Source organism: Scleropages formosus, chromosome 14 (assembly GCF_900964775.1).
Source record: "Scleropages formosus chromosome 14, fSclFor1.1, whole genome shotgun sequence".
In the NCBI taxonomy this organism is placed as follows: domain Eukaryota; kingdom Metazoa; phylum Chordata; class Actinopteri; order Osteoglossiformes; family Osteoglossidae; genus Scleropages; species Scleropages formosus.
This window is the reverse complement of record NC_041819.1, coordinates 20,775,623-20,798,802: the sequence shown is the minus strand read 5'-3', so window position 1 is coordinate 20,798,802 and position 23,180 is coordinate 20,775,623. Positions and strand designations below refer to the sequence as shown.

Here is a 23,180-nt window from a genome sequence, read left to right as displayed (position 1 = left end):
TGGTGACGTCTCACACATGCTAAAAATTGACACGTTTTCCCTGCTCGCACCACCAATTTCGTGAACACGCTCTCGACTGTCCCTATTCAAAGCTCTGCCTCATTCTGGGTCATACTCGCGGTACTTTTGTGCTTATTGCTGCATCTACACTTGACATTTTAAGACGTAAGATCGAAACGTGACGCCCGATGTAACGGAAATTTTCCTCCTCTCATACCTTTCATTGGAGAGCCCAAACATCAGCTGTGTGCGCAAGTTAATCAGCAATACAACATGAAATCCACCAGTGCACGCACGCACGCTCACACACACACACACACTCTCAACTACATTTGACCCTGTAACCCAATAGAAACCCTATTTTCCAGCATGTTTGCTGCTATTTCTCTTTGTGTCATTCTTCCCACAGCCCCATCTGTGGACTAACTTCACCTTCCCTTCATCATTGCTGCAAAGTCATCATCCCGTTCCCTCCAAATGCCCTCACGTTCCACCTTACCCTTCAGCACCCATCCGACGACTCGAGATCTTTGTTTCCAGGTAAGTCACACAACACTGTTGTGTATTTCTTCGCAAATAAAAGGCCCCTTCTACTGTGTAAATCTATGTATAAAAGCTTCAGCATTTGAAACCAATATTACCTATTCTCTCTAGCTTAGCTCTCTAATGAATCTGTCATTTTTCATAAATGTCCACCTGGATACCAAGAGTTCTAACTCAATAAGTTTTACTTGTCAATTAAATAGTCTAATGCTTTAGTTTACATGTTTTGGGATATCTCTATGTTACACTGAAATGTCAGTGGGTCCACTGTGTTTAAAAAAAAAAAACACTCCACCTGTCTTCGTCCTCTCTCTCACACACACACACACACACACACACACACACACACACACACACACACACACACACACACACACGCGACAAACATCAATGGACCGATAGTCCGGCACTGGCAAACAAGAAGAATGAAACAAATATTTAAAAAGGTTGCAGAACAAGTATTTAAAAGTTATTTAAACTTGCATGTTGTCCTTTTAGGGCAGAAAAGAGATGTGATTAAAACATGTAGAAGAAGCATGGTCTCTAGGTGGCAGGCAGAACCGGGTCCTGAGGGCGGTCCACAGCGTCCCTGACAGCTCCGTCATCTCCTGCTCTCTCCTGTGGCAAGACTTATCTCTGTGGGACAAGCAGCACCGCGGCAACCCCTGCCAGCGCCAATACTGTGCTGCTCGGGCTCACTGGGCTCACGGCCACGTTTGCCCTCGCCTTCCCGTTCTCCTCCTTCCGCTTCTCTTCCTTTGTGTGCGGCTTTGTGGGCTTCTGGGGCTTTAGAGGGGTGGGCGTGGAGAAGAAGATGTCTCGGTCTTCGTCGCATGAAGGCAACTGGCAGCCGCTGCCGCTCTCGCCACCGCTGCTCCCGTCCTCCTCTGGGAAAGGAGAGCAAGACGAGAGAGCGGTCAGAACGGGTGAACTTAAAAGCGACAAGATTCTGCGCAAGCAGCAATCAGACCTGCTGTACTCCCTTTCCGTCTTACCTGTCTCGACGGTGATGTCATTGCCGCTGTGGGCGGCCTTCAACCTGCTGGTCATGTCCCTGAGCGCGGCGATCTGCCGACGAATCAGCACATCTGGCTTCGTGATGTCCACCTCCACCTCCGGGTTTGACACCTGATTGGCCAGGCCGCTGCCTGTGAGGACTGACTCGTACCTGCAAAGGGGGAAAGAAGCGTCACAGGGTGAAAGCACAAAACACGCGGGTGCCTGAACAACTGACGGCATCAGCAGAACACTCCAGAAAGTTCTACTGAGTCTTCATGGAAACAACGGCAATATGAAAGTCCCTCAGTGGAAATTTAAAAGCCATTTCTGATACTTCACAAGGCACGTCCCAACAGCATTTCTACAGCAGCCTCACCTGCTCTTGGCGGTACCGTTCCAGCATTCATCCACTGGGGCCACCCAGTCCCCAGTACACACCATGTCCGGCAACGTGGACCAGAATTTCTTTGCCTGCTTCAGTTTCTTCTTCACATCGGTTACCTGGAGGTGTCAGAGAGGTGGGAGAGCGGGAGGGAGTGGCAATTAAAATGTAATTTTAATTTTGCCAAATCTCTTATTTTTTCCTTTCCCCTCTAGCTGTTTTCTTCTCCTAAGATGACAGACAGCTACACACACACACACACACACACACACAGAGTCTACACACACACACACACACATTTTCAGAACCGCTTGTCCCATACGGGGTCACGGGGAACCGGAGCCTACCCGGGAACACAGGGGCGTAAGGCCAGAGGGGGAGGGAACACACCCAGGACGGGACGCCAGTCCGTCGCAAGGCACCCCAAGCGGGACTTGAACCCCAGACCCACTGGACAGCAGGACCGTGGTCCAACCCACTGCGCCACCGCACCCCCTCACACAGAGTCTAGTCCAGCTAAATTGCAAAAGCTCAACTAATGGAAGACTTGCACACTAGTGCCCCTAGTGGTCATTTCTGATAGGAACAAAACCAGGAACACAAACTATAAACACGCTACTTTTGCACAGCCTTGTGTTCCACACGAAACAAACACATTCACAATTTACATCTAATAAATCCAACAAATTAATGGTTTGTAACTCATATCTATTTGGAAGAGAACCAGATTTTTGCGCAAATATAGTAAGACTATGGCTATCTTTTTACCAGTCTGTCCAAACTGGTTCCAGCCGCAGTGGTGGGCCGTGCGTCTGGACTGTAGGGACGGAAGCGGCCGGTGAAGCCTCCCTCCTTGATGGAGCGTGTGGAGCGGAATTCCCTAGCTGGCTTGGGCTGGCCACAGCCCTGGAAAACCTGCGGAACCAGAGGAAAAGGTATGAAACCTGGCTCAGCGAGGTGACGTGAGCTCTGTCCTTTTGCCATCACACCCCCAGACAGAAGTGCACCTGCCACCTGAGAACAAAAACATGGAAACCGATCATCAGACGGCTCTCGTGAATCACTCCCGATGTTGACACGCTGCTGCTACGCAGCACACTGACTCATCCGTGTATGTCACGTGTTGCGTACAGTGTGACAAAGCACTCTGTATTACCATAAACCTCAGAGAACCGGAACGTCATTTACATTACAGACTCACGTCCCTGGATGGAGCATGTCCCACGAAAAAGCACGTCCGATGTCCCCGGCTGTGAAAACGCTCACCTTCTGAGAGACCTGTATGCTGTTCTCCTGCATGTTCATGATCGCATCCGAGATCTTCACGTCGATGGGGTCCATCACGGACTCAAAGTTAAACGGCCCCTCCAGTCTCTCAGCAAGACTCAGCATTGCGTCTGAGCCAGGGAAAAGAACAGGGAAGACAGAATGAAAGCTTAAAACAAAAACTGCTCTGCGAAAAGAGAATCCTTCCATAATCAGTAATGACTGGTCCAACGTAGAGTCACAGTGGTTCAGAGCCTGTCCTGGAAACGCATAGTTTGAAGCAGGGTAAACCTGGACAGGACATTTACCCCTGACAACAGCTGAGAGCGTTGTGATTAGAGCTTCACCTTGGAGACCTGAAAGTGGGAGGTTTGAATCCCACCTCAAGCTGCAGTACCCTTGAGCAATGTACTTACCCTAAAATATTAACCTTACCAAGCTCTGTAAATAAGTACAAGTTGGTTTGGAAGAAAAGGATCAGATAAGTGCTTAAAAAAAAATCAGTTTTTCATTCACTGCACTTCCTTCCTTCCTTCCCACAGCACTTAGCACAAGTGTGATAAGTGCAAAGAGGAACACAGAAAGTGACATAAATGAGTTACTTCTGTAAAATATCCATCAATATCATAGAAACAGATCATTTAAAATATAAACAGATCATGGGTCAGTTCTGAAATAAGCCCACCGACAGAACTGCATTAATAAACGTGATCTTTTAATAGGGAGCGGCATGGTAGAATAGTGGGTTGTGCTGTTGTTTTACAGCTTTTGGGCTCTTGGTGTCACTGTAGGTTTGAGTCCCACTCGAGCTGCGTGAAGTTTACATGTTCTCCCCATGTTCATGTGGGCTCTCTCCAGGTGCTCTGGTTTCCTCCTATAGTCTAAAAACATGATTCATGGGGACTGAGGACTCTTTCCTGCTTGTGATGTGTGGATGTGAATGACTATGTAAGACTACTCCGCGATGGACCAGCTTTCTGTCCAGGGTGTGCCCTGCCTCAAACCCTGTGTTTCCAGAACAGGCTCCAGACCACTTTGACTCTGTGTTGGACCAGGCATAAGTTTTAATATCAGCCAGTGCCCGCTGTGAGGCTGGTTTGGGGTTCGAGCCCTGCTCGGGTGCCCTGCGATGGACTGGCGTCCTCTCCTGGGTGTGTCCCCTCCCCCTTCGGCCTTGCGCCCTGTGCTGCCGGGTAAGGCTCCGGCTCCCCGTGACGCCACTTGGATGGATGGATGGACAAGTTTTAATAAATTACCATCTTTAGACACAAGGGGGAGCAGTAGGCCAGTATAAAATCCCAGGATCCACAAACTGAGCCCTATGCAAGGCTCATAAAAGTGGCAGGGGTTCTAACCAGGCACCCCAATTAAATCACTACAAAGAGCCCCTGCTGGGAAGCCACCGTGAGACCCAAACACCAGAGAAGAGCTGCGCTGGGGGGGTAGTCGCTTCTGGCACAGCATGGCTTGTTGAGCCCAGCCCTCAGGGGGCTGCACAGGCATGTGGACTGGCCCCTGCGCAGGACTCACCACCCATCTCCACCTCACCTCCTCCTCTCAGGCAAGACCCGCTGCTGCTGAGGGACTTTTGATTCTCCTCAACGAGCAATTAGCAGGGTAATCCCTCAATTACCGCTCTACGTACGAAATTTCCTTGCGTCTTTGGCATTCGGAGTCTGACAGCCAGAGTGAGATGCACGTGGGACTGCAGTTCTGAAGGATCTGGACCTCACAGTGGATCTCAACATGCTCCCTGACCCGCTTACCGAGGAAGTTGTTCCACTCCGAGTCCAGGTCGGCCTGGTTGGCCAGGCAGCCACGCAACACATTCAGGCAGTAGTTCTGGCACGGCCGCAGGGCCACCTGCCCTGAGCAGTAGGGGCAATAGAGCATCTTCATGGAGGCACGCGCACAGCCAGGGGACGTGCTTACCTAGGAGCAGAGGGAGGACACTTATAGGGTGGACGTACTGCAACAGTACGGTTCAATATTTCGACATCAGCTTGTGCTGTTGACCCCCAGGACTGGCACCTGGCGACCGTGCGCGAGACTCCCGGGCAACTTCGCTTCGCCCGCTTCACCCGAACTGCTTCAGTAGCTGCTCGGCCGTATAAAGAGGCGATTAGCTTTATCTAAAAGCATCAGACTGTCGACTACAAGAGTGCGGCGCGCACCGATTCGAGCATTTTATCTCTAAAGTTTTACCGCCAAGTTACGGCCAATTTATTTTTGTTGCAGTTAACGTTTAATTTTGTTTTTCTTCTATAAGGTAATAAAAAAGGGCTTAATCAGCGCAAGCGTGTTCATTAGTTCACGCACACCCTGACCTACAACTGCAAGACCCACCAGGAACAAAAAACCCCGCCGAGTTATCTCCGCGTGAAGGGGAGGGGGCCGAGGAAAGCAAATATCGCCCCCGTAATTGCTGCCAAAACCAGCCTTGAACAGAAGATCTCACACCTGATCAAACAAAGAGGGGCAAGTGGGATAACAAGGACCGAGCTTTGTGTGCGCGTGTTAATTGCAGCCGTTCACTTCACATTCGGCAGCGAGTTGACTCGCACGTCACACACACACCGTTTAGCTGATGCTTTTCCCTCCAAGCGGCTCACGATGACTGATACGGTAAGGCAAATTTTTTCTACTGGGGCAGTTCGCTGTAAGTGCGATGCTCGAGGGTACGAAGCGGACGAGATTCAAACTTCCGACCTCCGAGTCCAGAGGCGGCGGCGGCGGCGGCGGCTCGGGCCGCTGGGGTACCTGCCGCGCCGCTCCCGCGACCCACCGCCACACCATCGGTACAATGAGATCGGAGAGACGCGCGTCACCCCCATGCTGACGCTCACTAAGCCATACACGATTCGCACACGCTCGCTTTTTGAGTCCCGGAGCAAATCCTGTTCTCTATGGGCCCAGATTTCACCAGGGACTCCTGTTTTATTCCCTCCGACCTCCTCCTCCGCCACTCACCGCGGAGACCTTTCCCACCGCCTCCGGCAACAGCTCCAGGCCGCGGGTAAATGTGCGCGCCGCCACGAAGGCGCGGGTCAGCTGGAGGCGGAGCTTGCGCGGCACGTCGCCGAAGGGCCGCAGTTGCTCCGTGTGCCGACTCACGCACTCCATGTACTCGTCGGGAAACTCGTACTGCACGTTGACCAGGCGGAACATGCGCTCCAGCAGGTCCGCCCAGAAGTCCGCCAGCATGGCATCCAGGTTGACGGCCGCGCTGCCCGAGACGTAGTAGCGGTTCAGCTCCCGGAAGAAGTTCCCGAAAAGCTCCGCGTTCTTCATGTACATCTGGCCGTAGGTGCGGACGAACATGTCGTTCAGGGAGCGCTCCGCGTTGATCAGCAGCTCGCGGAAAAACTCTGCGGCGCAGGAGAGGAGAGGAGGAACAGAGAATGTGACATATAACACGAACTGTGCTGCATTTACATTTATTCAGTTAGCCGGCATTTTATGCCAAAGCGCCTTGTATCGATTTACGCATTTATACGGCAGTTATATGGTAGTTTCAGTGCAACAATTTAGGCTAAGTACTTTGTTTAAGGGTCCTGCAGCAGGAGGTGGGATTCAAAGCTGCAATCCCCAGTGGGGCAGCTCTAAGCATCATGCCACCTGGCGACCATACGAGCATCTGCTACAGAGGAAAAATACCAGCGAGGCAGCAGGCGGCGTAGCGGTTAGAGCTGCTGCCTTGCGATCGAAGGGTTTGAATCCCCGCACCTGCCTTAGTACCGCTGAGCAAGGTACTCACCTTGCATTGATACGGTAAAAATTAACAAGCTGTACAAATGGGTAAATCATTGTGAACTTGACTATTCAACAATGTAAGTCACTTTGGACATAATTGTCAGATGAAAACAGGTTAACAAAAATACCGTAAAGCACAAATACAGAAAATATAGACTATAATGATGAGCGGGGATGTTCGAGATGCAGCCCTCACATTCATTTATTTAGCCGATGCTTTTCTTCGAAGCAACTTACAGTGGTAAGGTCACAATTACATGCTTACAATCATTTACCCATTTATACAGCTGAGTAATTTTAATGGGGCAATTTAGGGTAAGTACCTTGCTCAAAAACACTACGGCTGGAGGTGGAGATTGAACCTGTAACCTTTGGTTCAAAGGCAGTAGCTCTAACCACTACGCTGCCAATTGTCGTAACTGCTGTCCTATTTCTACATAAACATTGTAAACACCATCACGTATGTCCATTTAGTTACTGTCAACAGTGAGAATTTGTGTTTTTTTGTGGACAACACAGTGGCACAACAAGTCGCGCTGTTGTCTCACAGCGCCTGGGTGGTGTGAGAGGAAAAGGGTTTGAGCCCCGCTCAGTCTGTGTGAAGTTTGCATGTTGTCTGCAGGGGTTTCCTTTGGGTGCTCTGGTTTCCTCCCACACTCCAAAGACATGCTTTTCAGGATCACCCATAGTGTGTGAGTGACAGAGAGTGTGTGTGTTCCACTGATGTATGGATGAGTGGCCCAGTGTAAGTAGTGTATCCAGCAGTGTAAGTCACTGCGGTGAATAAAGTGTGTGGGCTCATAACACTACACAGAGTTCAACGGAAGTTACTTTGGAGAAAAGCGTCCGCTAAATAAATAAATGTAAATGCGTTCCTTGTACTGCCAGCTCAGTTAAGTTTTCTGCTGTTCGCCACGTTCTCCGCCATCACGTCACGTCAAAGCTGAGCTGAAGCGGCGCCCCGAGCTCAAGCCTTTCACCTTTGGATCGGACTGCAATGCCCTGCAGAAAAACGCGAGCGCCTTTGCCGGGCACAGCTGGTCACAAGCGGATGGAAAACACAGAGGTCGCATACTGAAAAGGTTTTTAAACAAATGCGTCCGTTCCGTTTCGGCCGCCGGTGTTTCCCGACCGCCCGTTTGCCCTTCTCAGAACCGCGAATCCACATCGGGGGGGGGGGGCTGTGGAAAGAAACTTAAAAAAAAGAGGCAACGATGGGCAGGGGCGGGAGGAGGGGTCTCCCATTCTCATGTAGACCGGGAGCAGCTGAACTTGCGGCTTTGCCCGCTCGCCCCGGCCACACTGTCATTAAGAAGCAGCGGTGAGCAGCAGTCTGACCACCATCAATGGCATTTTTCTCTTGTCACATTCCATCCCCCTTTCTCTCGCCCTGTCTCTTTCTGTCCGTCCTTCAGTGGAATTTTCTATAGGATTACTGAATAATGCAGCTCCTCTCCCCCCCCACAAAAAATGACCTGTAACCCCCTTCATTGCCCCCCCCCCACCTCCCTCTCTCTCCCTTTCAGATCATCAGTTTCTTCAGAGGGCTCTCTTCAGCGTTGATGGGGAACAATGACCCACTTCATCCTAAGGAATGCTGTCCACCGCCGACCCCCCTTACAGCACCCTCACCTCCCTAATCTGAACAAAATGAGAATACCTCTCGCTATTTGCAAAGCGGGGGCCGAGCACCAGCGCCAAAGCAGCTCACTAAAGCGGGACGCCCAACGTCAACGGCGGAAGGTCATTTCTGTTGAGCGATACCACGGGAACCCTGCTTTCTCGCGCACCTTTTTCCCCCTCTCCTTATCCACCTTCTTTGGTGCTGTTAATCTGGACCAAAAGACAAAAATTAAGTGGGGAAAAAAAAAGGCCTTCATAAAACCGTTGGCACTACGACGCCTCCTCCCGCGCATCACGTATCTGCGCCTTCAGTGTCCTCATAGTCATTTCCTTCTCCGAAGGCATCGAAGACACACATTCAAACGGTCATAAAATTTCAGAAGTGCAGCACAGCTAAACCCCAGAAATTACCATGAAAAAGAGAAGAAGTTTACAAATCTTTGCATGCTGTAATCGGCCCCATTGATCCACGCTCGAATGTGCATATGTATTGGCTTGCAGTAAGCCCCCGTACAGGCCTCGAAACGCTGTCACTTCCACTTCAGACAGACACACAAAAACCGAGGGGGGCTGGGGGTGCGTCTGGTGGGTTAAGCTTTTTTTTTTTTTTTTTTTTTTTTTTTTTTTTTTTTTTAAAAACTCCACCCCCCTACTGTGTCACCAAGGATACCGGAAACATTGCACACACAGGCTGCAGAGAGGGCCACCAGCACCCCCCCCCCCCTTTCAATTGATATAGATTAAAACAAAAAGATTGACAGACCCCCTCCACCCCCTCTGGAATGCCAAAGCAACCACAAGTTTAAAGTCAGCGCAAGTAACGGGGGAAGGTGGGGGGGGGTGAGGCCGGCAAGGGATTAGGCAAAGACAGGGCAGGAATGCCTTTCACAGAGAGAACGGGTCCGTTCGAGACCCTGCCCACAGTGGGGCCACTAACTGCATCGATGATTACCGAAACCTTTCAAGTCATATTTATTATTATTTATTCGTTTAACCGACATACAGCTATTTGCCCGTTTATATAGCAGGGTAATTTTTACAGTGTCACTTAAGGGCAAGTACCTTTCTCGCACAAACTACATTAGGAGGAGGGATCCGAACCTAGGTTTCGACTGTCTGCTAACTACTACACCCCCTGCTGCCCAAATTACTCCCAGCCCCCTCTTCGACCGTGCCCGAGAACAAAATTGTCACACTTCGCTAACTCGAAGGTCGGCGCATTTCAAAAGAAAGCGGTGCCGTTGTCTCGCAGGGCCTTGGAAAGCGCGAGAGGGCGTAAGTTCGATCCCCGCTCAGCCGGCGTGGAGTTTGCGTGTTTTACCCCATGTTCACATGGCTTATTTCTGGGTGCTGCGGTGTCCTTCCGCTATGCAAAGACATGTTTCAAGTGAACTGGTCATTATAAATTGCCTGTAATGAGTGTGTGTGTGTGTGTGTGTGTGTGTGTGTTTGCTGTAGGTCGCATACTCTTGCGTACCTAGTACCGCAAATCACCTCGGATGAAAAGGAGTCACCTTTTTTCATATTACATGGTATTCGTCGTCAGTTGATTTGAAGGAAAGCGTCTGCGAAATGAATAAATGCGAATCTACATCGAAAATCGGTGTGTTGCACAAAGCGAAGACCTTCCAAAACAACAAAGTAGAATATACACACGTATCTAATCCCATTTAAAAGGAGACTACTTTCCTCATGGACTTGAGATCTTCAGAGCTGTGAAAAAAGACTGCAGGGAAGGGGGAAGGTAAGGACTTCAGAGAATCAGGTAATAGCGCGAAATCATGAAATTACTGCACTTGCTAAACTCATAAATCCCAAAACATGTTGTCAGCGCTGCGCAAAATCCTCCCTTGACCAACGTTTATGTTTGATTTCTTTACGATTTCGAGGAGACTGCCGACATCGAGGCGGGTAGTTCCACCCCTCGGCCTCCTGTGAAAAACCGCCGTTTTCCGCCAACGCGCTGGACAACGTGTCGTGGAACAGATAGAGGGAGGCATGTTTATGGGGAGATAAAGCGCAATGGCGCACAGCAGCGAATCGCATGCCGAGGGGGCCATGACGCACCGCCGCCGAGCCGGCGCCGATGCCAGCGCGCAGCTATCGAAAGCTCGCCCGATAAAAAGCAGAGGAGGACACCCGGCCGAAGCGCCGTCATCCCTCTCCTCCTCTTCCGATCCCCTGACGACCGCGCCCATCTTTCCAGCTCAGCTTCCCTGCGCATCCGCAGCCCTCCGCTTCACCTTTTCCATTCACGCCAAGGTGCTCCGTGCAGATGCTTTAAGCTTCCAGCTGAGCTCCCACATTCAAACAACGAAGGTTTCGCAAAGGAAAATTTTTCCGCAGTTGATACGATGAAACAAAGCTCCTCCCTTGAAAACAAACGGCGATCGGGCTACACGCTCGCACAAAGCGGACGTGATGCCCCAGAGACCAGATAGACGAGTTCAATTAAAGTCCTGTAAGTCAGACCCGAATCCTGCGCAACCTGGTTGTACGTGACTGGCACCGATCTGTCGAGCTAAGAGGATCTTAGTACGAGACATAGACCGAGCTCCTGGCGATCCTGGGTTCTGTGGCAGCTGAACTCGGTTAAATGATCCACTTCTTTCATCTGAACTGATGATGCAATTCCAAAGTTAAGTTTAAATGTACATTCAGTCATTTAGCAGACACACACACACATTTTCAGAACCGCTTGTCCCATACAGGGTCACGGGGAACCAGAGCCCACCCGGTAACACAGGGCGTAAGGCCAGAGGGGGAGGGGACACACCCAGGACAGGACACCAGCCCATCGCAAGGCACCCCAAGCGGGACTTGAACCCCAGACCCACCAGAGAGTAGGACTGCGGTCCAACCCACTGCACCACCGCACCACCCTCATTTAGCAGACACTTTTCTCTATAGTAGGGGGTGTGGTGGCACAGCGGGTTTGGCCGGCTGGATGGGGTGCCATGCAATAGACTGGTGTCCTGTCCTGGGTGCGTCCCCTCCCCCCTCGAGCCTTGCACCCTGTGTTGCCAGCTTAGGTGGCGGCTCGCCTCGGGACAAGCGGCTTCAGTGTGTGTGTGTGTGTGTTCTACATTGGAACATGCAACAGTGAATAAACAAAAGTGCATTGCATTAAGATGGTTAAACAAAACAAGGAACTGTCTGTGAAGATTCTCAATCATCCAGGTCATGGCATATCTAATAAACGAAGCTAAGACAAAGACAGCTGGATTTGCAAATCCAGTTGCCTTTGTTTTAGCTTCGTTTTTTTAGATAAAACAAGGAACTGTTTTTCAAATTACACTGGAACCAAATCCATGCAAAGTGCAGTGTTCTTAAATAATTCTGTATCTTCCGAGAAAAATGCAGTGTCCATTATTTCCAGTCGTCGGTGATTACAGAGAATTTCTTGTCGCTGCAACAGTTATGTAGGCTACATATTAAATATTTGATTAATCTGAACATTAAAAGTAATCTTCATTTTTTCTGTCCCTTTACAAAGGACTCATGGTGGAAACACAGCACAGTAGCGTTACTGCCTTTAGCACTTGACCCTAATAAAAATGTAAGGACGCTTCGGTGAACATGATAAGCAGAAGGTTTTCAATTAATGAATCGGGTTCAACTTAATATGAATCATGCGGTCACGCGAACAACCATCCCGCTCAAAGCAGAATGTTTCCATAATTATGACATGCAGATCCCTGGGATGGGACTAAGAAACCCTAGAGTCATACCGAGCGCTGCCAATACAGCGAGGGGTCATTCTGGTCGAAGCAGTAAATGCCGAGAGCTGAAGTAATCCGGGAATTGACCGGTTCAGCAAAACAATGCGGTACGACTCTCAGCGAGGAAAACTGCCACGGGGAAAGGAGTACACAAAAATGTGTGCTGTCCACCACGCTGGCACCGAATGGAGGCAGCGGTCAGGATACGAGGGTCACTGGTGTGGGACATTCTGCGGTGTGGACCTTTCCGCTGTAGGATCGCTTGATGACTCAGTGCAGTGGCCTCTTCCCCAAATACCACAACAGAGGGTCATGATTTCACAAAAACTACAGCTACATATAGCTGAAAGGCAGGATGCGGTCGGGGACAAAGGGATGGGGGTCTTGAACGCATCTCCGGACTTATTGGTGGTAGTTTTAGCGGGGGCTAAGCTGGCGCGACCCTGCTGTCCCGCATCTGGTCCCACGTGCGTGATGCCTCTGCTTAGCGCGTCCTGGACGTACGCTAGTGCCACGTGAAGATTGGTAGAGATGTGGTCCGCATGAGTGTATGCCAAGGGAAAAATGGTGTGAACACGTCAGCGGCTCACTCACGGTCAAAGTGTCGATGTCTCTCCGTGAACATGGCGTGAATGTTGGAGCTCAGCTGGTCGACCGGTGCCTTCAGGTCGGAGTGGCTCCGTTGGCTCAGCTTCTCCTCCATCTCCAGCGTACAGCAGGTGAGGCCCTGCGGACACACCTTCAGCTGGACGCCTGCCGCAGGACACGGGAAAGGCAGGTAAACGTACGACACTCTCAAAAAAGGGATACGGAGTCAACAAAAGAGCAGAGCTGAAGTGAAGGACAGTAAATGGTGTTATCAGGTTAAAGGACATTGGCTGATCATGGACCACACACACACACACACAGAGAAGCCCTTTTACTTGAAGATGCTAACACACTCTCTCACACACGTGCAAACACAAAGCGCTTCCACGCCGAATTCCCCCAGAAAAAGACCTGCGTTACACTGATAACACCAAGTGTGAGAGAACAGGAAGACTTCTGCAGTGAGGAAAATTATGCACAAGTCCAAATAAAACAGACCTTTCAGTATCCTATTAATGAATGAGTACGATTTTGTGACAGCACTGTATATAACCTATTTATTTCACAGTATTGTCCCCGATTTAAACGTAGAATTATGTGCCTGTAAGTTTTTTAGCAATTATAACATGAAATAGAAAAATCAAGTCAATACGCATACATCTGCAATATACATTTAGTGGAATTTTTTTGTATTTGCATACACTTGATCAAGTAATCTGTTGTAACATTGTTTCTGTCCACAATGTACCGTCTCACGACTTATGCTTGCGGGGCAGACTACGGACCACCGTGGTTCAGTGCCGAACGAGCGATTTTAATAATGAATGAGTAATTGAAATTAGATCATTAGACAACAAGCTAGGAAAATAATTTCTGATAAACCGTAAAATATGTTAGTGTTATCATTGCATATTACTTTAGTACGGGTATGCATCGCTTAACGTCGGTGTATCCTATGTAAAAGTGATTGTGCTGCCAGGTGTATAATGGTACAGCACATATCTATACATAACACTCGATAGCGATATTAAACATCTGTTACTGGCCAAAGTAAGTGATCATCATGGTTCTGAGGGGGGTAACGCTTCTGGGTCTGGTCCTCAACACATCATTAACAATTTCTCCATATAAGATATAGGCACCCGTGGCACTTGCATGGCTTATATGATGTTGGCACAACGTCCAAATCGCCTAACGTCCTATTGGACAGAACGTATCCTGGACGTCAAGCGATCCATGACTGTATTTTAATTTTAGGTGTAGTTTGTTTTTTGTCCAGGAACTGATCATTCTTTCCCCTTAAGAAATAATGGTAATTCAACCCCCCTCTCAACAGGAATTCATCTAAAGGTGGTGACCAGCCAGAACAAACGAACCGCGCCATAAAAGCAATGGGTGCGTTATCAAATTATTCTAACAGTTCTGAAGGCTGGCGTCCTTGTGTACAGATATTTTAAGAAGAATAATGTAACGACCCGCGTTACTTGTATTTAGGTGGGAAGACGTTCTGTGTAAATAGTTGCATTATGGGTAACTTTTAAATAGCGTAACCGCTGGGGGGCACCTCTGGGGGAAATGATGGGGTGGCTGTGTCTGCCAGTGTCTGAGGAGAGATTCTGGAGGTGCTAAGGAGGGTGGGAAGGCTGACTGTAGGCACAAGTCCTGAAGAAAATGGGGTCCTCGGACCGAGAGCATTATTTCCCTGGCGCCGGTGTTCTAATAAATCGTTCGTGATGAACGTTGCCTCTGCGTCCTTCTTTGCCCCATCCAAACCCGCGGCGTTGCGCGCCACAATAATAATACTGCACCAACACAATAAATCTGAGATGCTACCTGGTTCGGTTTGCATTAAATTTTGCCGAAGCACAAAGGGAGACACCTGGATAATTGCATATTGACGTGAGATTTGTACCAGCCGGATGCTGATGACGGTCATGCAGCACAACAGAAGTATTTCCATAAGAAATATTATAGAAATCCTGCTATTTTTCTACCCCGACTAAATTAAATAACTATTCCCCCGGCCTTTGATTTCCCAATAGTAGCTAGCAGTAGTAGAAATACTCACGCAAACAGGTAAGGTGAGATCATGGGCCTTTCAAACAGAAGTCTTCCTCAGTGAAACACAATAACCACTTCATAATATAATATAATATGTGCACCCCCTTTACCTCCAGCCAAAAAAATATGCCAGCAAGCAACATTGAATTAACATGGAAAAAAAGGTGGTGGAATTTAGGGTTAAAACTGCAGTAAAATTCTGTTTTTCTTTCTATTTAATGTGGCTGCTGGAATCTGAAGAGAACAAGTCTTCTTTCAGCCTCGCGGCTCCAACGGGCCATTGAGCTTCCCGTGCCAGCGGCGTGCAGCCCGCGCCGGGGGGCCAGGCGCGGGACCCGCACCTCTCGCACGTCTCCTCTCACTGGGCTCATTGACGGACAAACTCCCTTTCAGCACTTTTTAAAATGAGCGTTTATCGGCCCCGTAAAATGTTACGTGAAAAAATAAAACGGCAGAAACCTACGAGACGGAGCTCGGGCACAACCGGGCCTTTGAAAGGGGACGGCGCGAGGAACACGGGTAAATAGAACGTAACCACCAACGGTGGCGTGATTGTAAGCCCCCTCCGTGCAATATTTATTCCACCTAGTGGAACGGTGCTGAAGCAGCCAGAACCTCCCCCCAAACACGTGTCCACGCACACAGACACTCACACACGCAGCATGGCATAGTTGCACCCTTCCCAAACCATACCCTAGGCAAATTTCAACAGCAGCTTGCCCCTCCCACAACTGAAAAATGTACTTTTCCTCCCATTCTGGACCAGTTCCCTCCAGTTAATGAGCTGGTTAATGAACTCCTCAACAGAAAGTCTGAAAACAGCACGTCTCCATCTCCATTACTGGTCATTATGTAATACATCTCTTATGCAATTTATTAAGGCAATTAACGCCCAAACCATTAGCTCAGACCAAAGTATTACTGATCAATAAAAATACTGGAGAAAATTAATCAATCTCATACTGAAATTAATTTTCATGAACTGAAAAATTAAACTAAAAAAGTGAAAATATAAAACCTTGTACTCAAGACCAAGGAGGGTTTACTCTAACCTGCCTTGTACTTATGTCATAAATCTCAGAGCTAAATATATTTTAGCAGAAAAAGATCATAAATTAAATATTCCATGATAAGCACAATGGGATGCAATATTTCTGACTCCAATAATCTGCATACAGCATCTACAGTATTTCCCAAATGACATTTTGGAACGTAAGACCCCACGCAGAGAGGCTGGAGCACGAAAGTAAATCTCCGCGACTGTTCTCGTAATTCAAAAAGCACGTCCAAACATCGGGGTCTTTTCATTTTAAAAAACACTTCCATTTCTCTTTTTTTACTTTTATTTTTCAGTTTTAACGCAGTTTAGTGCAGTTGACCTTGCCTCTGGTCTTTCACAAACCAGCCGGGGACAAAACTTAGGGGTCAGAGGTCAGCAAATATACCTCCCACTCAGCTTTAGCTCTGCTGATTAACCTCTCACTTAAGATCCTCATTCCCACTCATCCCCCCAGAGCTCCACATCCTTTCCGCAGGTTTACGGTGCCGGGCAACAGGGGCGGCAGCACGCAGGCGATCGGGTACAAAGTGAGCTTGGTCAGGGGGATGTTTAGAGCCCCGCAAAAGGCATTCTGCAGAGACAAAAAAAAAAAAAAAAAAAAACACCTCCCTGATTTATTGCCCCAAAACATGGAAACGCACACAGGACGCAGAATTAGAAGAATAACATCACCAGGCCTAAAAAAAAAGAATCGCCACTGTATCATACATGTGTTTTTGATAATCCCCACACTTAGAAAACCCACACGTTGCCATCAACCACACACACATTGGCTGAAACCACATGTTCCAAGCAGGGAGGTCACAGCAAGCTGGAGCCTAACCCGGCAACACAGGGCATAGGGCTGGAAGGGGAGGGGACACATCCAGGACAGGACAGCAATCCATCACAAGGCACCCCAAAGCAGGACTCGAACCCCAGACCCACCAGAGAGCAGGACCTGGCCAAACCCATTGCACCACTGCACCACTGCACCCCCTGCCATCAACCAGGACCAAGTTAAACAGTTTATACACACTGTAGCCATAGTTCAAGGACACTTTATGTAAGATAACACAGATTCCCAGGTTTGACACTCATCGGAGTCTAGTTATCAAGCAACTGTAGCATAAATTTAAGACCAAAAAAAAAAACAAAACAAAACAAAAAAACATCTAAACCATGAACAGTAAAATTGAATTCAGAAGCTCCGCAAAGAATCTGAAAGTCAACGAGACTGACCTGGAGCAAGCACATTACAAAATTAAACATTTGTTTCAAAAGGGATTGAAAAACACCACCACGGAAACCGTAAATAAAACACACAAAAAAACATGAAATGCAGATGAACGGAGAGCAAATCCCTCCCTTTCCCTGTGGTAAACCAACGTCGTCTTTAAACTGTCCAAAAATAAGTCCCCTCCCTCCTTTCTTCCCCCCGTACCTCAAACCAGTTAAGGAGCGGCCTCTCAAACTGCCTTGTAGACAAAACCCCAAATAGGGACGTTCTCGGCTCCCCCGACCAGCCACCCCCCCAGACACGCTCCAGCCTCTTTCCTACGCCACCTCATGAGCTTAACCACTCGAATCAGGGGTTAACAGCGACTCCTCCGAGAAAGGTTGCGTCCTTTGCCCTCTCTGTCTCCCTGCAACACGCACACACACACACACACACACACAATAATGACTTCCACTCAGGCATCTCCTAAAGAAGCACATGAACATTTTCCCCAAGATGACTGCCCAGCACTTTACCTAAAAAAATCAGTGCAATGACCCATAATGAGGCCCTACATTCATCATCATATTCATCTTCTCCATTCATCCAGACGGACCAAAGCCTTTATTCTTAGTAGCCGTGGCAGTACGGTGAAGATTTTCTACCACCAGAACACATGTACAAGGAATATCTCCAAAAAGACTAATTTACATTTATTAATTTAGCAGAGGCTTTTCGCCAAAGAAGCTTCCACTGAATTCTATGTAGTGTTACCAGCCCACACACCTTATTCACCAAGGTGACTTATACTGCTAGATACACTACTACAATGGGTCACGCATCCATACATCAGTGGAACACACACACACACACACACACACACACACACACACACACACACACACTCTCTGTCACTCACACACTATGGATGAACCTGAACAGCATGTCTTTGGACTGTGGGAGGAAACCAGAGCACTCAGAGGAAACCCACACAGACATGGGGAGAACATGCAAACTCCACACAGACTGAGCAGGGATTGAACCCATGTCCTCTCACACCACCCAGGGCCCTGTGAGACAGCTCACCCACAGGTTCACCAGTAGTGTGTGAGTGACAGAGAGAGAGCGTGTGTTCCACTGATGTATGGATGAGTGAACCAGTGTAAGTAGTGTATCTAAGCAGTGCAAGTCACGATGGTGAATAAGGTATGTGGGCTGATAACACTACATAGAGTTTGCTGGAAGTTGTGTTGGAGAAGAGTGTCTGCTAAATAAATAAATGTAAATGTGTGTGTGTAACAACCCTGTGACAGATTGCTGTCCCATCCAGTGTGTACCATGCCTCCTGCTCTGCGTTTCAGGGATAGGCTCCAGACAACCCTAATCCTCCAAAGGAGAAAGGGCGTTAATAAAGGCTGGACAGCGGGGTGTGGTGGTGCAGCGGGTTTGGTTGGGTCCTGCTCTTTGGTGGGTCTAGGGTTCGAGTCCCGCTTAGGGTGCCTTGTGACAGACTGGCATCCCGTCCTGGGTGCGTCCCCTCCACCTCCAGCCCTACGCCCTGTGTTTCCGGGTTAGGCTCCGGTTTGCCGCGACCCCACAGGGGCAAACGGCTTCAACCAATGTGTGTGTGGATAGTTTAAAATAAAATTCAGTTTTAAAAAAGAACAGGATATCGATTATTATGAGGGCACAACTACTTGTACATTAATTATCCTTGTGATTTTGGGCTCTGTGACATCTTAACTGCAAAGCAGTGATTAAGGCATCCCTTTAATCTCTTTCCTCGACTTGTCAGAATAAGGCCGTCCTTTTTATGAATTGCATTTTCCGGGCAAACGAGCCGTGACAAACAAGGGGAGTTTCAGATGGACATCCTGAGCGCGCAGACCAGTCGTGTGCTCTGGGAGCCGTGTGACAAATTACAGACCTTCCCGTGGAGAGCACTGTCAATACCTTTCCATCACCATCAAGCAGCACCTTTGAAGGACTCGAAGCCATGTGTTTTTCACTGTTTGCCGTTACAGCCTTCGAGCTAAATTGCCCTGAAGTCTGTGTCGTGCTGTGAACGCCGCTCCATTCCGTCAACAGACACTATTCCGAGATTAGAAGTCGTGTTCATTTTCAAATAAATGGCAATAGATATACTTTGATGGAACAGAGTCCGGCATGTGCATTAAAAGGGACCGGATCTAAAAATAGTACGGCATTGTTAAAACCCCACAATACCCAAGCATTCAAAAGTTTGAGTACACCCAGGCAACCCGGGCAATACTTGAGTATGAATGTGAACTGGAGAGCAGAGCGAAATCAACTCGAACCCCAAGTTTCCCACATCTCTGGGAACTGCTGCAGGAGAGCTGGGAAGACCAGGCATCTAACATTTCCTGCTGAGAGCTTGTCAACCAAATGCCACACACAAAAAAAAACTAGTTTGCAGCCAGTGTATTTAATCTTTGGACTAGTACCTTATGTTTGAAGCACTGTATATTAATCCTAACCAAATGGCACATTTACAATTTTTGTAATAATTGTACTGCCATTTTGACCATTACACAACTTATTAAGCAGACATATTTGTCCGAAGCAACTTCCAACAAACTCTATGCAGTATCATCAGCCCAAACACCTTATTCACCATGGTGACTTACACTGCTAGATACACTACTTACACTGGGTCACTCATCCATACATCAGTGAAACACACTCACTCTGTCACTCACACACTGTGGGGGAACCTGAACAGCATGTCTTTGGACTGTGGGAGGAAACCAGAGCACCCCAAGGAAACCCAGACAGACACAGGGAGAACATGCAAACTCCACACAGACTGAGCAGGGATCAAAACCATGTCCTTTTGCATGCCCAGGGAGTACTTCCTGTGCCACCATGTCACCCTCACACAAAGAGCCAATGAAGGATTCTGCAGAAACTATGCAAAACCTGCAGGTCTAAGAACCATTCCACTGTTGAACATCTAACCGTACTTCCTGTATTCAAGGTACAAACACATTTAGCCGATGCTCTTCTCCAAAGCAACTTAAAACACTGAGACACCTACAATTTTTTACTGATTTGTACACCTGGGCAATTTTTAATAAAGGAATTTAGAATGAGTACCTTTCCCAAGCGTACTCCAACTGGAGGTGGGAAGCAAACCTGTGACCTTTGAGTCCAAAGGCAGCAGGTCTAACCACTACACTACCTGCTGTCCTCATGCACACCCAAATACATATTTTGGCACGGTCATATTCACAGGCACACAAACACCAAAGTGTACACATTTCCACACCATACACCCAAACCAGTGTCCAATCATATCTGACCTTCTTAACGGAGAACAACTTCAACAATGGCTAGGAAGAGTTTTTTTAGGGTACCAAGGGTTCACACCTCCTCAAGCCATGACAAAAAAAGGTATCCATTTCATCTGATCCTTTCTGGAGTCTACAGCCGGACTCTCTACTGTGTTGTGTGCTGCTGTGGTTGGCTGACAAGGAGGAATCTCTCCCAGAGCCCTTCCGCCCTCCTGACCCCCACCCCTCCCCCTCCCCATCTCTCTATAGCCCCCGGCCATGCTCATTTATCCAAAAGGTAACCAGCACTCGCAGTCATTTCCAGGCTCCAGAAAGCACCCATAAAAGGTACTCTTTGAACTTTCACTGGCACCGGACAGCGGGTCCAGCGCTCATCTCACGTTTCCCATCAGCTCCTGTCTGCCCAGACTCCTTGGCAGCCCGGTGGCAGTAAGAACATTCCCAGAACTCTTATCCCAGCCCAGCTGAATGGGGTTCTTTACCATCCGGGCCTCTCAAAGGCACACAATAATAGTTTGCATGTTTAAGGAAAGCATGATGCATTTGAATACTGTCAGAAAAGTGAATGGATTCCATTCCTTTGGCGTCCAATTAAGGCAGTGAGCATGGAGATCCACCATTCCCAAGAACATTTAAAAAAAAAAAGAGGGACTGAAATGGCTCCAACTTCAAAAAGTCTGCAGGCAGCTTTATTCATCAGGAAACAGATGGTTTTCTTTAAATAGCCCTCCACGCACTGCAAAGGTATACAGAGACACACTGACATACACGCTCCCTCAGCCACCGCCATCGCTGCAATTAGATAAATACTGGTACTGTTACGGTTACTTCTATTGGGGGGGCATGGTGGTGCAGCAGGTTTGACCAGGTCCAGCTCTCTGGTGGGTCTGGGGTTCGAGTCCTGCTTGGGGTATCTTGTGATGGACTGGTGTCCCGTCCTGGGTGTGTCCCCTCCCCCTCCAGCCTTGTGCCCTATGTTGCCAGCTTAGGCTCTGGTTTTAAGCAGTGTGTGTGTGTGTGTGTGTGTGTTACTGGAGACAGGCCTGAGACACAATGTGTATGAGGAAAACTCAAGGCAGTTTCTTGCTCTGCTTCATCTCCATGCCCACACCTGGTTAAAAACAGCCAGTCAATCAAATCAGAACCCTTCAGGTCATTTCAAGAGCTGTCACCTTGCACCTGAAAGACCTGGGTTCAAATCCCACTCCTGCTGTAGTACCCTTGATCAAGGTGCTTGCTCTGAATTGATAGAGTAAAAATTACCCACCTACATAAATTGGTAAATCGTTTCAAGTTGGTCCGTGCAAAGGCCTGTAATTGTAAGTCACGCTGGACAAAGGGGTCGTATAAACAGTGGTTTATAATTAATATATCTTGTCATTCCATAACATTAACATGAAAAAAAGCTAAAAAACAAATCTAAGTGAAATCAAAAAAGTATGTCTACCTGCCTACCAGACTGTCTACAGTTCAACAAAAGATGCCCACAGGCTACCGGTCTCTTTTTTAACAGTCTTCAGTATGAACACAATGCTTTGTGCAAGAATACGCAAAAAAAAAAAAAAAAAAAAAAAAAAAATTTTTATCTGACCACTTTATTTAGTAGTGGTTTAGCGTGAGCAAAGCTGCTGCCACATGCAGCTGAAGGAGATTCAAATCACCACCGTAGGTCCATTGATCAAGAAACTTTCCCTAATCGTTTCATTAAAATTACTAAATTATTGTAATAAATTAATAAATTATTGTAAGTTGCCTTTGAAAAAGCCGTCAGCGAAATTAATAAATGTAAATGTATCCAAAGTGCCACTTTAGAGTCGATCAAAAATGGCCTTCAGCTAAAAACCTGTGATCCTCTTCATTTACCATGTTTTCACCCGTAGCAAAAATTTAAGAATTTTAAAAAAAGACACTTTAACAGGTTTAAAATTTTTTTAAGATGTTTTTGTGTTGTAGCATTTTTCACTTTCAAAAACTGTCCCGGGTGCTTTTAACCAAGTACAGGTTATATAAATTAGTACCATACCCGCTGTACCATACTCCAAGGTAAAGCTCTGTGGTGGAAAGATACAGATTCCATTTCTACAGTAACCTCTTTTCTTCTTTTCTGCTGCTCATGTCTGCAAAAGAGGACTTGCATACGGAGCCTAACATCAGTCGTATGACTCCACCTCTTCCCATCTCGTGCCTAAATCAGGTTCATGTCAGGTGTGCGAGCAGCATGTTAGCATTTCCACTGCTCTTGTGCCACTAAAGCAAAAAGTCACATTAATCAGAGGGTCAGCAAGACAGATCGGGGCACTTTTTAAAGCTACTAGGATTCCAGAAGTGTTCAAAGCATTGCTGTAAGTATATACATTTACATTTATTCATTTAGCAGATATTTTTCTCTAAAGCAACTTCCAATGAACTCTATGTAGTGTTATCAGCCCACACACCTTATTCACCACGGTGACTTACACTGCTAGATACGAAGTGTTCAGCAGTTCGCTGAGCTTGGCGTTTAGATTGCAAACGTTTCATCGCCAGTCGAGGTGATGATACACTACTTACACTGGGTCACTCATCCACACATCAGTGAAACACCCTGATTTAAGCAGAAAAACATAGTGGTCCATTAGAAAAAAAGAGCCGTACCCTCAGAATAAGCCCAATCAGCTTTAAACCACCTTTA

At 47.8% G+C, this 23,180-nt stretch overlaps 1 protein-coding gene across 2 annotated transcripts in view; it reads right to left on the bottom strand.

The window, feature by feature from the left end:
• Nucleotides 1-877: 877 nt before the first annotated feature.
• The window catches only part of LOC108928865 (glypican-4-like), a 34,042-nt gene continuing 11,739 nt past the window's right edge, over nucleotides 878-23,180 (bottom strand). For both annotated transcript variants that reach the window (XM_018743051.2, XM_029258018.1), the window contains exons 2-9: nucleotides 12,883-13,041; nucleotides 6,161-6,558; nucleotides 4,957-5,122; nucleotides 3,191-3,321; nucleotides 2,693-2,839; nucleotides 1,919-2,043; nucleotides 1,539-1,711; nucleotides 878-1,430 (exon numbers count right to left, since the gene is read on the bottom strand). In XM_018743051.2, the coding sequence (XP_018598567.2) occupies nucleotides 1,174-1,430; nucleotides 1,539-1,711; nucleotides 1,919-2,043; nucleotides 2,693-2,839; nucleotides 3,191-3,321; nucleotides 4,957-5,122; nucleotides 6,161-6,558; nucleotides 12,883-13,041 (1,556 nt within the window). In that variant the 3' untranslated portion in view covers nucleotides 878-1,173. The remainder of the gene's footprint in view (nucleotides 1,431-1,538; nucleotides 1,712-1,918; nucleotides 2,044-2,692; nucleotides 2,840-3,190; nucleotides 3,322-4,956; nucleotides 5,123-6,160; nucleotides 6,559-12,882; nucleotides 13,042-23,180) is intronic.